Source organism: Camelus bactrianus, chromosome X, assembly GCF_048773025.1.
Source record: "Camelus bactrianus isolate YW-2024 breed Bactrian camel chromosome X, ASM4877302v1, whole genome shotgun sequence".
Taxonomy (NCBI): Eukaryota; Metazoa; Chordata; class Mammalia; order Artiodactyla; family Camelidae; genus Camelus; species Camelus bactrianus.
The window spans coordinates 36,684,369-36,698,960 of record NC_133575.1 but is presented as its reverse complement, the minus strand read 5'-3'; the positions used below and the strand labels follow the sequence as shown (position 1 = coordinate 36,698,960).

Below are 14,592 nucleotides of genomic sequence, written 5' to 3'. Positions count from 1 at the left end.
TAGTCGATTTGCAACATTGTGTTAATTTCACATACTCTTTTAAACAGTGTGCCTGGACTCTGTCACATTATTGTTTAAATTTTAGCTGACCTCTCAAAATATAGTCACTAAAAGGCCATTTTGACTTTTCCAAGTTATCTTTAAATCTATTTGCACTGTTTGCCTCTTTGTGAATATTAAATTTCATGCAAAACTATTCATGTATCAGAAACAGGCTCCCACAGGTACAATATGTAAAAATTCGATTACTTATGAAGGATAATTTAATCATCTTAATCATTAGCAAATTAGCTTAAAGTGACTTATTCAGTATTGTACAATAAACGTTGTACTTATCTAGTTTTACACAATGTACTAGAAGAAGCATTGGTCTGTACCATGAGGCAATAAAAGAGGCACTTGTATTTTTGTCTCAGTTTTGTCCCCTAAGAGGAACATGAATGAAAAAGGCACTTTTAACTTTCCAGATCTTCAGTCATTCAACCAACATTTGAACATCCAACATGAGCCAGACATCGTTTTAAGCACCAAAAATGAGTATGACCAGCTCTTTCCATAAAAGACGCAAACACTAACCTAAACAGATGATTTAAAGACAACCTGGCTGTGTAATGGGAGATGCTCAGAATAAATATTCTGGAAACACAGAGTAGGGACATCTGGGGCGGGGCCCGTAGGGGTGTAAGACTTCCTGTACAAGCTGAGAAATGAACAAGCTGAAGTTCACCAGATGAAAGCGGTGGGAAGTAAAGGATCCTCCCTTCCCACGCCAGGCAAAAACTGAAAGTGGTCTGGCGCCACCAGTGATCCAGCAACGGAAGCAAATGAAGGTAGAGAGGTGGGCAGGGGCTCTATTATAAAGCTCGAAAGTTATCCATGGGCAATACGGCACTACAGAAGGATTTAAATAAGCAAAATTTACATTTCAGGAAGATGATTTAACAAGGACAAGCGGAGTGTGGATTGAAGAGGCTGTTGCAGACGTCCAGAAAGGGCTGCAACTAGACCAATGCTTAGCAAGGAAGGGGAAGCTGGCATGGATTTTGAGAAACACTGAGGAAGTAGAATCAGCAGATTTGGTAATTCAATGGCTGTAGGAGGTAAGGCAGAAGGATGGGTCAAAAATGATTCCTATAAAAGTGGAAAGAAGAAAATTTCTAAGCTTATCCACACCATCTCAAATTATGCTTTTAGATGATATAACAATGAAAAAAAATCTGTTCTGTATAAAAGTTGTATCTTCACCTTTCTGGTAACCTTTATTATATGCCAGAAATTAAAATTCATATTCAGATATTTATGTTAAAAATGATTCATAGTTCTCTCATCCAGTATTTTTCCATTTTTTGACCATAATCCACATTATTACATTCTCCACCACAGCCCAGTACACGTTCTTATGAATATTTATACATGTACCCATACCAATGAAATCAAAGTTTCGCAGAATAATACTCTTATTTTGTGTTGAACCCGCTAATACTTTGTATTATTCCACCCACAGGTATGAAAAAAACCACTGCTTTGGTTTATGTGATTGGATGTTGGTAGTGCCACTCACCAAAAATAAATAAATAAATAAATAAAATGGAAAACACAGGAGGCAGCACACAGGTTTAATGTGGGAAGAGGTTTCCGAGCAATTCCATTTGAAGGATTTTACGGGTGACGGACATATATTAAGGTACAGCGTTCCAGTTTGGTCTCTACCAAGATTATGCACTAGCGTAGCTGCTGGCTCTCCAGTGCCCAAGAGCAAGCCCAAATGGACCAAGCAAGGAAAACATCAGGAAAAGGGGAAACTATGAGAAACACCTGTGGTGGGCGTGGGAGGAGAAAAGAGAAGAAGGAACCTCTGAGATTTTTGCTCTTGCTTCTCCCCCTCCCAAATCATGAGATAACAATCCTCCCCTTCTACCTGCTGGGACTCAGTAGGAAGATCAGATAATTATACACAAAGCTATGCAGAGGCACTCCTTTTAATGCCCGTCCTGGGTCTCTCCATTTTACATTCTCTTCTGTCCCTACCTGCAGTACAAGGAAGCTGGGGCTGCCTTTCACTTGGAGGAGCCAGTGGAAGGGGCTGGGAATGTGGTCATGGAGGAGGCTAATGGGATCTTGAGCCAGTCCAGGCTTTAAGAGGGAAAAAGGAACATGCAAGTGTGGTTCAAGTCAGTTCTGCTTTCGGCCTTAAGGAGGTTAAAAGCATTCTCTGGTCATCTTCAGCTTGTCTTCCTGGCACCAATCTACCTCCCACGGTGGCTGTGAGAGTACCACCAATAGGTTTTTGTTTGTTTGTTTGTTTGTTTTTTGAAAGGGAGCAAAGGAGTTGGCCTGTCTCTACCAATGCCTCAAAGTCAATGAGCAAGAGGAATCTTCAAGCTTCAGTTTATAGTATCTCTCTCTCTCACTATACCATAAACTCCTTAAAACTGTTGTGTAAAATTTTGTGTGCATTTTCCTGGGGAGTTGATTTGGGCTTTAAGACTCTAGGCAATTTATCTTTGCCTAAGACACAGACAGCAAGTTCAAAAGTTTGCAAGCACATTTATCTGAGAATGAAGTAAGAAACAAACCAATGTTTGGATAAAGATTAAAAAATAAAACAGTTAATTCTTGTTACTTAAAGGAATTTAGTTATTTTTTTTTTGCACAGGAGATGATATATAAAATGTACAGTACTTAACAGAAATTTCAACTCTGTTAATATGTTATCATTAGAACTATATTAGTACTTGTTGCAAATACAGAAAGAAAATCTATTCTTAACTTTAAAATTACTGAGCTGCTCTTTTAGTTGGCCTGGGCTGTATTATGAAGTGAATGTTTTGTGTCCTCTCAAAATTCATACGCTGAAGCCCTAACACTCCAATGTGATGGTATTTGGAGGTGAGGACTTTTGGAAGTGATCAGGTTTATATGAGGTCGTGACGGAGGGGCCCTTATGATGGGATTAGTGCCCTTAGAAGAAGAAGAGATCGCTCTCTCTTGCTCTCTCCCCCCTCCACCTCTCTCCACGCGCAAGCAGGCGCTGAGGAAAGGCCATGTGAGCACACAGCAAGAAGGTGGCTTGACTGTAAGCAGGAAGTGGGTTTCCACCAGCGAGAACCACAGAACTGTTGGCACACTGCAACTCCGTCCAAATCCCCGTGCTAAGAGACTTGATCAAACTCTAGCATGGCTTCTAGCAGCACGAGGCTGTGTCCCTAGAATGATCTCAGGTCCCCATTAAAATGCCTGTCTGAGAAAGCTCAACCTGGCCAGGAAAATGTACTATGTGTTCTAGCCAACACCTGATGCTAGGCCCCTGACCTCCGTTTCTTAGAACATTTACTAAAAAGGGCTTATAATTGTGACTGTATCTCTTACAACTAAGTGTCTCAAGGACCCAAGAGCCATTCACTTGAAATATAATTATTAGGAAGGATAGGGCCTCTGTCTACCAGGCTCTGTGGGAGGATAGGATTCTAACTTCCATAACTGCCAGCTAACAAACACGACTGGCCTAATCTCACTAACAGGGACCAACTTGGTAATTTTTCACTTCTCTGACAATACTGCTCTCCTCCTTCCCTTATTCTCCCTTAAATGGCTCACATCACCTCTGCACAAATAAGAATGGAGCTCAGCTCTTTCTCCTGTCAGTAGTTACTGAACAAAATCTGTTTGCACTGCTTTAATGTCCAGCTGTATTTATCTCTGACACCAGACGGTGGGTCTGCTGGCACCTTGATCTTGGACTTTGCAGCCTCTGGAACTAGGAGAAATACATTTCTGTTGTTTAAGCCACTCAGTCTATGGCATCTTGTTATAGAGGCTTGAGCAGACTAAGGCTGGCTGCCATAACCAAATAACACAGACTGGGTGGCTTAAACAACAGAACTGTATGTCTCCTAGTTCCAGAGGCTGCAAAGTCCAAGATCAAGGTGCCAGCAGGGTTGGTTCCTGGTGAGACCTTTCTTCCTGGCTTGCAGATGGCTGCCTTCTCGCATTATCCTCACATGGTCTTTCCTGGGTGGATGCAGGGCAAGTTTTCTGGTGTCTCTTCTTATAAGGACACTAATCCTATCAGATCAGGGCCCCACTGTTGTGACCTCATTTAATCTTAATTATTTCCATCAAGGCTCCATCTCCAAATACAACCACACTGGGAATTGAGGGCTTCAACATATGAATTTGGGGCAGGGACACAAACATTCAGTCCATAACAGCTACCAATGCTGAGGAGTTAAATGTAATGTACTGCTCTTTTAAGTATTTTCTCTGGACACCTCAGTTCTCATAGTTCATTGGGGGAAATTAATCCAGGAGAAATTAATCCTATAGTTAACGAGTTCTATAGTATAAAATTATCTGGGCTATCAATATGATCTACAAAGGGGAAATTTAGGATTTATGTTGCTTTCTCAACAATTTCTGAAAGCTCTTCAAAACAAAAGGTGATACTAAACAATCTGGAGCTTAGCACCATAACAATTTTGCAAAAGTTACTAGTTCTCAAAGTGCCCCAGATCACAAACATGAAAGGTCAAGTTTTAAACTACTTTTTCACAAGAATCCCTTATGAAGTGAGCTTAGTTTAGGCTGTATTTCTTTCTGTAATCCTTGAAAGGTAGTGGATATACTTTCAAAATCAAAGAAACATTTCAAGAGTTGGAATTCACCTGATAACAGCTACTAAACTAAATTAGGAATTTTTTTCCTAACAGAAAACAAAAGTAAACATCTTATTCTTTTACTGAGTAGTTACGTAAATATTTCATTAAAATTCACCCCCACAGATAAACATCCATAATGATAATCTGAGATGAAATAATGGAATTTATTAATTTTAATGGAAATTTGGTCTGGGTAGAAGTTCAAAATCAGACCGAGGAGCATAAGAAGCACTACATAGGTACCAGGCACCATTCTAAGTGCTTTGTTCATTCAGTCCTCATAAAAACCCCTCTGAGAGTTGTGTACTATAATTATCTCTGTTTTAAAGATGAGAGAATTGAGGCACTCAGAGGTTAAATAACTTGCCCAAGGTCACACAATTAGTATGTGCTTGAGCTGAGTCTCAGACTTAGACAGTTTGGCCCCTAAATATATTCTCTTGGCTGCTCCAAACAGAAACCAATGTTTACTAGGTGAATAAATTAATGAAATAGAACAGAATTCAAAAATAGACTTATGTATATATTGACAAAGGTGCAGAGGCAATTCAATAGAGAAAGGATAGTCTTTTCAACAAATGGTGCTGGAACAATTGAACATCTACATGTTAAAAAAAATTGAAAAAGGAATCTCCATACCTTGTACCATATTTAACAATTAGCTCAAAATGGATCATAGAACCTAAATATAAAACCAAACACTCTAAGTCTTCTAGAAGAAAACAGAGGAGAAAATCATTGTAATCTTGGGTTGGCAAAGATTTCCTAGATGTGAAACCAAAAACACAACCCATAAAAGAGAAAATTGGACTTTTATCAAAATTGTAAACTTTTCTTCTTCAAAAGACACTGTTAAGAGAAGACAAGACATTATTTGGGGGAAAAAATTTGCAAGACACACATGACAAGGGACTGATAGCCAAGATATATAAAAACTCCCAAAACTCAAGAAAATAAATAACCCAGTAAAAAAAAATGGGCATAAGATTTTAATAAACACTTCACCAAAGAAAATATATGGATGGTAAATAAGTACATGGAAAAATGTTCAACATAATTAGTCATTAGGGAAATGCAAATTAAACCACAATGAAATACCACTACACTCCTATTAGAATGGCTAAGATTTTTAAAAAACTGACCATACCAAGTGCTGGTGAGGACGCAGAGAAACTGCATCTCTTATAGACTGCTGGAGGGAATGCAAAATAGCACAGCCACTTTGGAAAAGAGTTTGGCAATTTCTTATAAAGTTTAATACACAATCGGCAATCCTATTCCTAGCTATTCACGCAAGTGAAAGGAAAGCTTATGTTTATTCAAAAACTTGTATGCATATGTTTATGGTAGCTTTATTCACAATTACCAGAATTTATAAGCAACCTAAATGTCCTTCAACTGGTGAATGGATAAACAAATGGGGTACATCCATATAATGGACTACTTACTATTCAGCAATAAAAAGGAACTCCTAATGCGTGCAATCACATGGTTGAATCTTAAATGTATCATGCTAAGTGAAAGAAGCCAGACTCAAAAGGTTACCAACTATGTGATTCCATTTATATGACATTCTCAAAAAGACAAAACTATACGGATAAGAAACTGATCAGAGGCTGGAGGCAGGGTTGACTGCAAAGGAGAATGACGAAATTTGGGGGGATGATGGTATTGTTTCACATCTTGATTGTGGTGATAGTTACATGACTGTATTTGCCTATCAAAATTCATAGAACTGTACACTTAAAAAGGATAAATTTTACTTTAGGGAAATTATACTTCAATGTAAAATAAACAAATGACTTAAAATTTAAACATTGTTAAGTCCGTTTCAGGGCAACATACCTATGTAGCTGCAAGGTAATTTCATGAATGAAAATGGCAGTGGCACCTAATTATAAAAATAGTAAACACCAGTACTTTGATCTTATATACACTGATGATAAGAGAAGGTGAAGTATTATATTTATATTAGCACATCATGTTGCTAAAAATGTAACCACAAAATAGAATTATGAAATTTTAGGCTTGGAAAGGATTTTTCATATCATCTAATCTGTTCTTAATCTAATTTGACATCCTATCAGATTCCCTCTGTTCAATCAGATTTACCTGAATGCTTTTCACCTCCCCTCATGAGATGCTCAAAGAATCAGAGAACTGGAAAGGATCAGAGAACTGGAAAGGATCTTAGGAAATTGAGGACGGGAAAATCTAAATGACCTGACCAGTGAGATGTAGTGCAGGGCAGAATGCAAATGAAGACCCCAGTCCCATACGTGCTTTCCCCTTTTCTCACCTTATGTGAGTAAAGACAGTGGAAGCCTCATACACTGCTGGCAAAAATGTAAAATGGTACAGACACTTTGAAAAACAGTTTGGCAGATTCTCAAAAAGTTAAACATAGAGTTACTATATGACCCAGGAATTCCACTCCTAAGTATATATTCAAGAAAAAAAAATGTATGACTGAAGCATTGTTCTGTACATCAGAAACTGACACAACATTGTAAACTGACTATATGTCAATAAATATATATACAAAACAAAAACAAAAACATGCATTTCTGTACAAAAGCTTGTATGTGAACATTCATAGTAGCATTATTTGTAATGGCCAAAAAGTAGAAATAACCCGAAGGTCCATCAACTGATGAATGGATAAACAAATAAAACAGATAAAAAATAAAATGTACCTATAAATAAAATGAAATAAAATATCTATTCTGTTATGTTATTCGGCAATAAAAAGGAATAAACCACTGATAGATGCTGCAGTATGGATGAATTTCAAAAACATACTAAGTGAAAGAAACAAGTAACAAAAGATGACATATTCTATGATTCCATTGATAAAAGTCCTAAATAGGCAGATCTATAGACATAGAAAGTAAAATTGTGGTTTCTAGGGGCTGGGGGAGTGAGGAGTAGCTATTAATGGGTGGGTTTCTTTTGTGAGGGATGAAAATGTTCTACAAATTAGATCATAGTGATGGTAACATAACCCTGTGAACTTGTTACAACTATTGAATTGTATACTTTAAATGAGTAAGTTGTATGGCATATGAATTCTATGTCAATAAAGCTACGTTTAAATGAATTCTATCTCAATAAAGCTATTTTTAAACGAATAAACAAAGAACTAGTTATTCCCTTTTAAGCAACAACTTTACGTAAAGGATTTAAAACATGTTGACAAGTTCTCTGATGCTTCTCCCATCAAGAGGTCCCCTCCCCTTGGACGTGGGTGGACATCTGTGACTGCCTGAACCAACAAAATAGGGCAGAAGTCATGCTACCTCACTTAAGAGGCTAGTTAGAAAAAGCCATGCAGCTTCTGCCGGTTTCTTAGGACACTCGCCCTTGGAACCCAGCCATCACGCTGTGTGGAAGGAAGCCTGGGCTACAGAAGGAAGCCCCTGGCCCTCAGCCCCAGCTGAGCTTCCAGCCAAAGCCAGCACCAACTTGCCAGCCAGCTCTGTGATTAAGTCATACTGAAAGCAGATCCTCCAGCCCCCCGGTCAAGCTGCTGCAGCTGATGCCACACAGAGCAGAGAGCCAACCCTGCTAAGCCCTACACAAATGGGAGAGCTGGGAGCAAAATAAGTACGTGCCATTATCCTCTGCCCTTAAGTCTTGGGGGTGGTTTGGTAGGCAACAATGGGTAACTTGAATACCTTACATACCTAAAAGGCTAAGAACAGTGTCTAGCCCCCTACACAACATAGACACTTCTTTCTAGTAGGTAGCCATCCAACCTCTGTCTAAATGTCTTGACTAACATGGAAATCAGTTCTTCACAAAGCCACCCCGTCCACTGATGAGTAACTCTGGGCATTACGATCTGCCTTATATTACGACTGGTTCTGTCCTGCCCAACCTCTGGTTCAAGTTCTATCCTCAGAGGTGACCATTACTGTCTAACCCCTCTTACCTAGGGCAGGCCTCTACCTTCTTAAATAGTAGAGAAATCTTTACCACTGTTTCACTGTAGAGCTGAGGAACCTGAATGGATACAAGATGAGCTGTCCATACTCAAAGCCACAATTTTCAACACCTATGCCACCATTTCTGTCATCTAAAAGAATAATGTTATGAATAATTAGAGAATGAAAACTACTTTTCTGTACCACTCATCTTCCTTTTGTTTGTACTTAAATATTTCCTGGTTTAAGTCCAAAAAGCCAGTCCAGCTCTTCCAGGGCAAGGAAAATAATTCTTATAATTTTGCATCTTCCTTGGTGTTTGAGTACATATACATTGAATAACTTGCTAAGGTATGAGAGGCAGAAGAGAGAGAAGGATAAAAGCATTTCTTTCCAAATGATTTAAACACGGATGTTACAATCCACAAATATTTTTCATCATGTCAATGTAGGAATTGTACGGTAAGCTTTTCCTTTTTCAAGGTCAGCAATAGAAAATGAGCTTCTTACACTGTTGATTACAGTATATCGGTTGCCATGACAACACTTAGTCCCCAAACATTCTTTCTAATTGAGACAATTTCTCCTAGCTTCGGTCCCCTAAGACTGACCCAATTACAGAACTCAAAACCCAAAACCCAGAGGGTGCCTCTCAATAAAGATACTCTGATTACACAACCTAAGGAAAAATTTAAACACCACTTTTCCAAGATGCAAGGAAACTTTTCAGGCAATGCACTTTGTTTTTTTACAGCTAAGTCTTAGAAACTGAGTGGTAACTGTCTGATATAAATTTAAAATTGTTTGCTATGCTCCATGATCACATTACAGAGACCTAAATTCCTAATACAAACCATTTTGTTCATATACATGCAACGTATTTCATTTATGTGTTCTGGGCTGTATTTGCATTCTATTCCTTTTAAGTGGTACAATTAAAATCTTGGAGCAAGCAAGACCACGCTGAACTCAGTAAAAGTTGGAGTAATACACTACCCATATTTGCACACTACCCATATTGGTCTCATAATAGGTGAGGTGCTAGAAAAAAAACTTTAACATCACATAAAATTTAGCAGGCTATCATAAATGAGGTGCCCAAGAGTGAATTCCTAGTAATTCCAAAAGAAAAAGAAAACAATTCCAAAAAGCAATGTCGAGAAATGTGGTATCTTCACTGTCTCTAAATGCAAGCTGGTAATCCTCTAATAGCCCCAAAGATTTTCAAACGGGGTTGTTCGCTTATTTAGTAAGAAAAATTTTGATTAGCTGAGTTGATCAAGATTTTGTTATACACAATCCGGAAGCATATTCTATGCAACCCAGCTTATTTTTCATACCCAGTGACATCTCTTACACCTCTACAACTATAGTACTTAGTAGGGCTCCCCCAAAATGTTCCCTGTAAGCTCAAAGCAATGTCTACATTTCAAAGTTTACTATACACTCATTTGGGAGGAAAAGCTTAGATGTTGGTGTCCGCTATTCTTTTTCAATGCATTTACTTAGCCACAGAGCAGAAGAAAAAAAAAAAATCACAGAACACACCCATTTATCTAAAAGGAGAAAGACACGTGAGATTCCAACTAGCCCAAACATTATCTTAATAAAGGTAGCTGTAAGACAATTTATCATGAAGTAAGGAGTCAGAGGGCAACCAAACTACTCTAAATAAAAAAATAAAAGTATGTTAGTTTTAGCCTATGATTTCAAAACCAAAAGTTAAAATAAAAATAAAATTCACAACCTTCTCTATGGCAGACAGTTCAAGCTTAAAGAGCATTGTTAGGAATACTAAGGCCAAGGAAATGAATCTTTTAAAAACTGCCCACCAAATAACTTTAAACGATACGTGCAATCTTCATGTAAGACAGGAAGTACAGTACTTTCCACTCCTACATTATAAAATGCTGCTATCAAGTATGAATAAGAGAGAATTAATAAACAGATCATGCAACCCTGCAAAACACGGGCAGAAAGATGGGGCTGAGACGTCTGTAAAAAGCGTACAATTTCTTAACTTCTGACACTTGGAGATCCAAATTTGCCATGATTAAATTCTGCTGGGGATTGGAAATCACGCAGGCTGGCCTATGAAATCAAAACTTTAATAAGAAATTTACTATAAAGTATTCATGAATAGAGATACGTTGCATTAAGCAAGGAGTTAACTGTTCCTAATACTCATTTAAAATTTTTTCTCATCTTGTTTGGAAGAGAAAAATAACTGATAAATCTATCAAAGTGTTTTACTAAATACAAATGGAGAACTATGTAGAAAGAGGAAGCATTATGAAATTTATGACTAAGTGTATTTTGTGCAAGACTAAGTGGACGTGTTCAAAGCTTTTTCGTTTCTGGCTATATAGAAAACTAAAAATATGGGCATTTTCATTCATTAAAGCAGCAGTAAAATACTGCCTGGCTTATGCTGGTTATTTTCACCTTAGAGTCTTAACACACATCCCAAGACTGATTCGATTTTCATTATTCCTTTCGGGTAACTGGAAGAGGAGGAAAGGCAAAGCTGTATGTCAAACGGTTCACTTCGTCATCGAGAAAATTTAGCAGTGGAATATATCAGGAGGCACCAAAGAGATTTACTGCCTAGGGCAGACAAAAAAGAAAACAGCCACACGAAGAACATAAGCCGCGAAAGAGATGAGAATCAGTCCCATGCGTAACTCGAGGACTGGACAAAACCCCGCTCGACGCTGCGAGGGAAAAAGAGTAGATGTGAGATTTGGGGCATTCTGGGTTCTCCTTCCTTCCCTCGAGTCCGTCCTCAGACAGGAGGTCGGGATGCAGACAGGAAGGAAAGCTCCCAGGGTCCATCTACCTGGACGATCAGCGCTAAGGTCCCCGCCAGCGCTGCAAAGCCCTCCGCGGTGCCCTCTCCAGCGCTCGATTTCGCGGCTCCCCCCGAAGTCATTCACTAGGACTTCAACTACTCGCGGGAGAGCGCGCGCGCGCAAGAGCGGCTGCTGCCGGGTCGGCCCCCTCGGCGCTGCCGAGCGGCTCGGGAGGGCTGAGACCAGCGCCTACGGGACTTTGGTTACCTTCTCGCGCTGGTCCCAGCTGTACTGCTTCGGCCGCTCCTCCTCGCCCTCGGGCTGCGACTCCTTCTCAGCCTTCCGCCTCTTGGAGAAGAAGCAGCCCATGGTCCCGGCCCGCGGGGTCTCACTGGCCGCTGCTCCTCGCCGGCTCGCTGGCTCAGGCACCTCCCGGAGCTGTGGCGTGCACCCCGGGCGCCCGGGCCCCGCAGCTCCCCGGACACTGCCCCGCGGAACCGCCCAGCTGCCCTCAGCGCAGGTTCGCCCGCGAGGCCCAGCACCCCTTCTCTTTTCCCTTTCAGTCGCCCAGACGACCCGCCGCAGCCAATGACCGCTCGGCGCCCGGGGAGCCAATCAAAGCCCCGCGAGCGGCTGTCGACGTATGCACACAACCAATTCACACCCGGCTCCTGCGCCAGCCCCCCAAGGGCGGGCCCGGCCGGCTCGGCTCCGGCGCAAGCCCGGCTGATCGTCACCCCCACCCGCCAACCAACCAGCCCTGCCCCGCCCCTTCTAGGATTGAGTGGGGCTGTGGAGCTGCCGGGAGTGCCGGCCCGGCAAGCCTGTCTTCTTGCTCTTGCTTCTCAGTTTCCAAGTTTTAGGCGCGGGAGGGCTCCCTAGTTGAACGCTAGACTTCAGCTTTGTGATGCAGTTGGTGAGGAAACAGGAATTCCTGCTGACGCAGGAAGAGCTCTGAAACTCTCATTCCTCACTCCTCTTATCGCCTCATCACCCATCCATCACCTGTCCCCTGCTTCCAAGTCGTCTGGCCAGTGTCATGCACTCGGGAAATTTCCCCACCAACCTTCCCGACCCTCCTTGCCCTCTCTTCTGTGCTCTCTTAGTACTTCCACGTATCACTCTAAAATTGAACAAGAACTTAGTAAAATAACTATTTGTGTATCGTCTCCCTATTGGAATTGTGAATTTCTTGAGACCAAACGGCTGGTCTTTTTTTTTTAACCCCTCAGGCCTGGCCCAACTCCACATTAGTTGCTCAATAAAATGTTTGTGGAAAGAATGCTTGCATGCTAGTGAAGGACACATTTACAACCTTTCCCTATTCCTTCGTAAAGAAAGTGACCAGAGTGTGTGTGGGTGGGGTTCTCCTCTTGGAGATTATAGCCCAGGGGAGGACGTAAGCACTGCCATATAAACTATCAGATCTGTTCTAAGCAACTTGTTGGTTAAATTCTCTGGGCACAGTATTTGGGCATTTGATAGGACATCAAATGCAGATGAGTTTAGGTTCAAACTTGGTTATCTTTTTACTTTCTCACACTTACATCTACTGTATATGCTAAATGAGCCTCTGACTTAACTTGAGCATTAAGAATGTTCTCTTTTTCACTTCCTGCCTTCCTGCCTTTTATTGCACAATCAGGAAGAAAAGTACATGTGCTCAAGTATTAGAAATGATTGTAAACGTAAGTTCCAGATCTTAGGCAATAGGGTCTTTACCCGGTGCACACTTTTTCTTCTTCTGAGTGAGATGAAAAGTCTGTGTGAGGATGTTTTGGATAAGACCCTCAGATGTTTTATATTCATAGAAGGTTAAAACTGTGACCACTGTGTAGTGCAGTGGAGGTAACAGAGGGCCACAGAGGTGAAGGGACTAACCACTGTGTGGTCACAATGAGAGTGGGTGAGCAGGGACTAGGAAAACCCAGAACCTGTGTTGTCCAGTGCTCCCTCTGCCTAAATTTGTTCCTCTCTGATTCATCTGAAACAAAGAAGTAAAGAAGTATCTGCTTAGACCTTCTGATGCCTGTGGGAGCTCTGAGCCACAGTGATGCTGTTCCTCTTAATGAACAAACAAAACTAATTTTAGAGAAACAATGCCTAAAATAGTTTTGAAGTATTCATTAATGAGAAACTGAAACCTAAAACAAACTCTATATTCAACAGTGATCTTTTCAGGGACCCTTAAAAGTGACAATAAAGTCCCCTTTCCGTTAAATCCCATCCCACCAGCACCCCTGACCAACATTAAGGAAAATTAAATTATTTAAACTGGGGACTGGAAACCAATGAACAAAGCTATGCTAGAGTTTTCATGCTTTCTCTTTTTCTTATTTTTTCTTCCTTTTCTCCTCCTCTCTCCTCCCCAGTGGATTCTCACCACCACTTTTCTCTGCAAACCAGCTCTCTTTATTTACTCATCAGCATATACATGGCTGAGAACAGTCATCCCACCCTGATTTGTCATGGCCTTTCTGTCCAAGAGCATGCTACCATCTTCTTATATCTTAGTTCAGATTCTCCAGGGAAATAACTAGATAAATTGCTGGCCAATCAAAAATAGAATGGCTACCCATCGGACAAGTGTACACCCCTGGTCTACTTGCTGCAGCCGCAAGGATGAGTTCCATATTACAAACACGAGTGGGGAGCAGGTCCAGAAAAGGGCACAGGTGCGGGCAGTCCTAACTGCACAGAGTCCAGACAGAAATTGGTGGCTCCTTCTGCCTATACTTCTCCTGCTCTTTATATTCCTATGGCTTCTTTTCTATAGAAAGCTGCCCTTCATTTTCAGCTGAATAGACATAGGTTCATCTGTACTAAAAAGTTGGATTGTGGGTTTGCACCTGGCCACGGGCTCCAGAGATGGTCTGGGTCCCCTGTGTGTCTTGACCACAGAAGTGACATAGTTACCTCTCAGAAGACAAATCTTCACAACATGAATAAGCCAATTACCCCAGCAACAATGGCTGGAAATGTCCCTATTCTTGAGTTGACCTGACACATGCTGGCTTACTGTGTAAGCACCTAAGGAAACACTTTATAAGTGAAGGAGAAGGGAGCGGAGAAGTGTTTCCATTACCTATTGTTGCGTAACAAACCACTTGAAACTTAATGGCTTATGACAATGATCATTTATTTTCCTTATGAATCTGCAATTTAGGCAGGGCTCAGTGGGGACAGCTCAACTCTGTTCTATTCTGTGCCCAGAGC

The 14,592-nt window shown here is 40.8% G+C and overlaps 1 protein-coding gene across 1 annotated transcript in view; it reads right to left on the bottom strand.

The window, feature by feature from the left end:
* Window positions 1-11,982, bottom strand: part of RP2 (RP2 activator of ARL3 GTPase) — a 35,441-nt gene extending 23,459 nt beyond the window's left edge. Inside the window, exon 1 of the mRNA XM_010968062.2 lies at window positions 11,644-11,982. Within this exon, the coding sequence (XP_010966364.1) occupies window positions 11,644-11,745 (102 nt within the window). The 5' untranslated portion in view covers window positions 11,746-11,982. The remainder of the gene's footprint in view (window positions 1-11,643) is intronic.
* Between the last annotated feature and the right edge of the window lie 2,610 nt (window positions 11,983-14,592).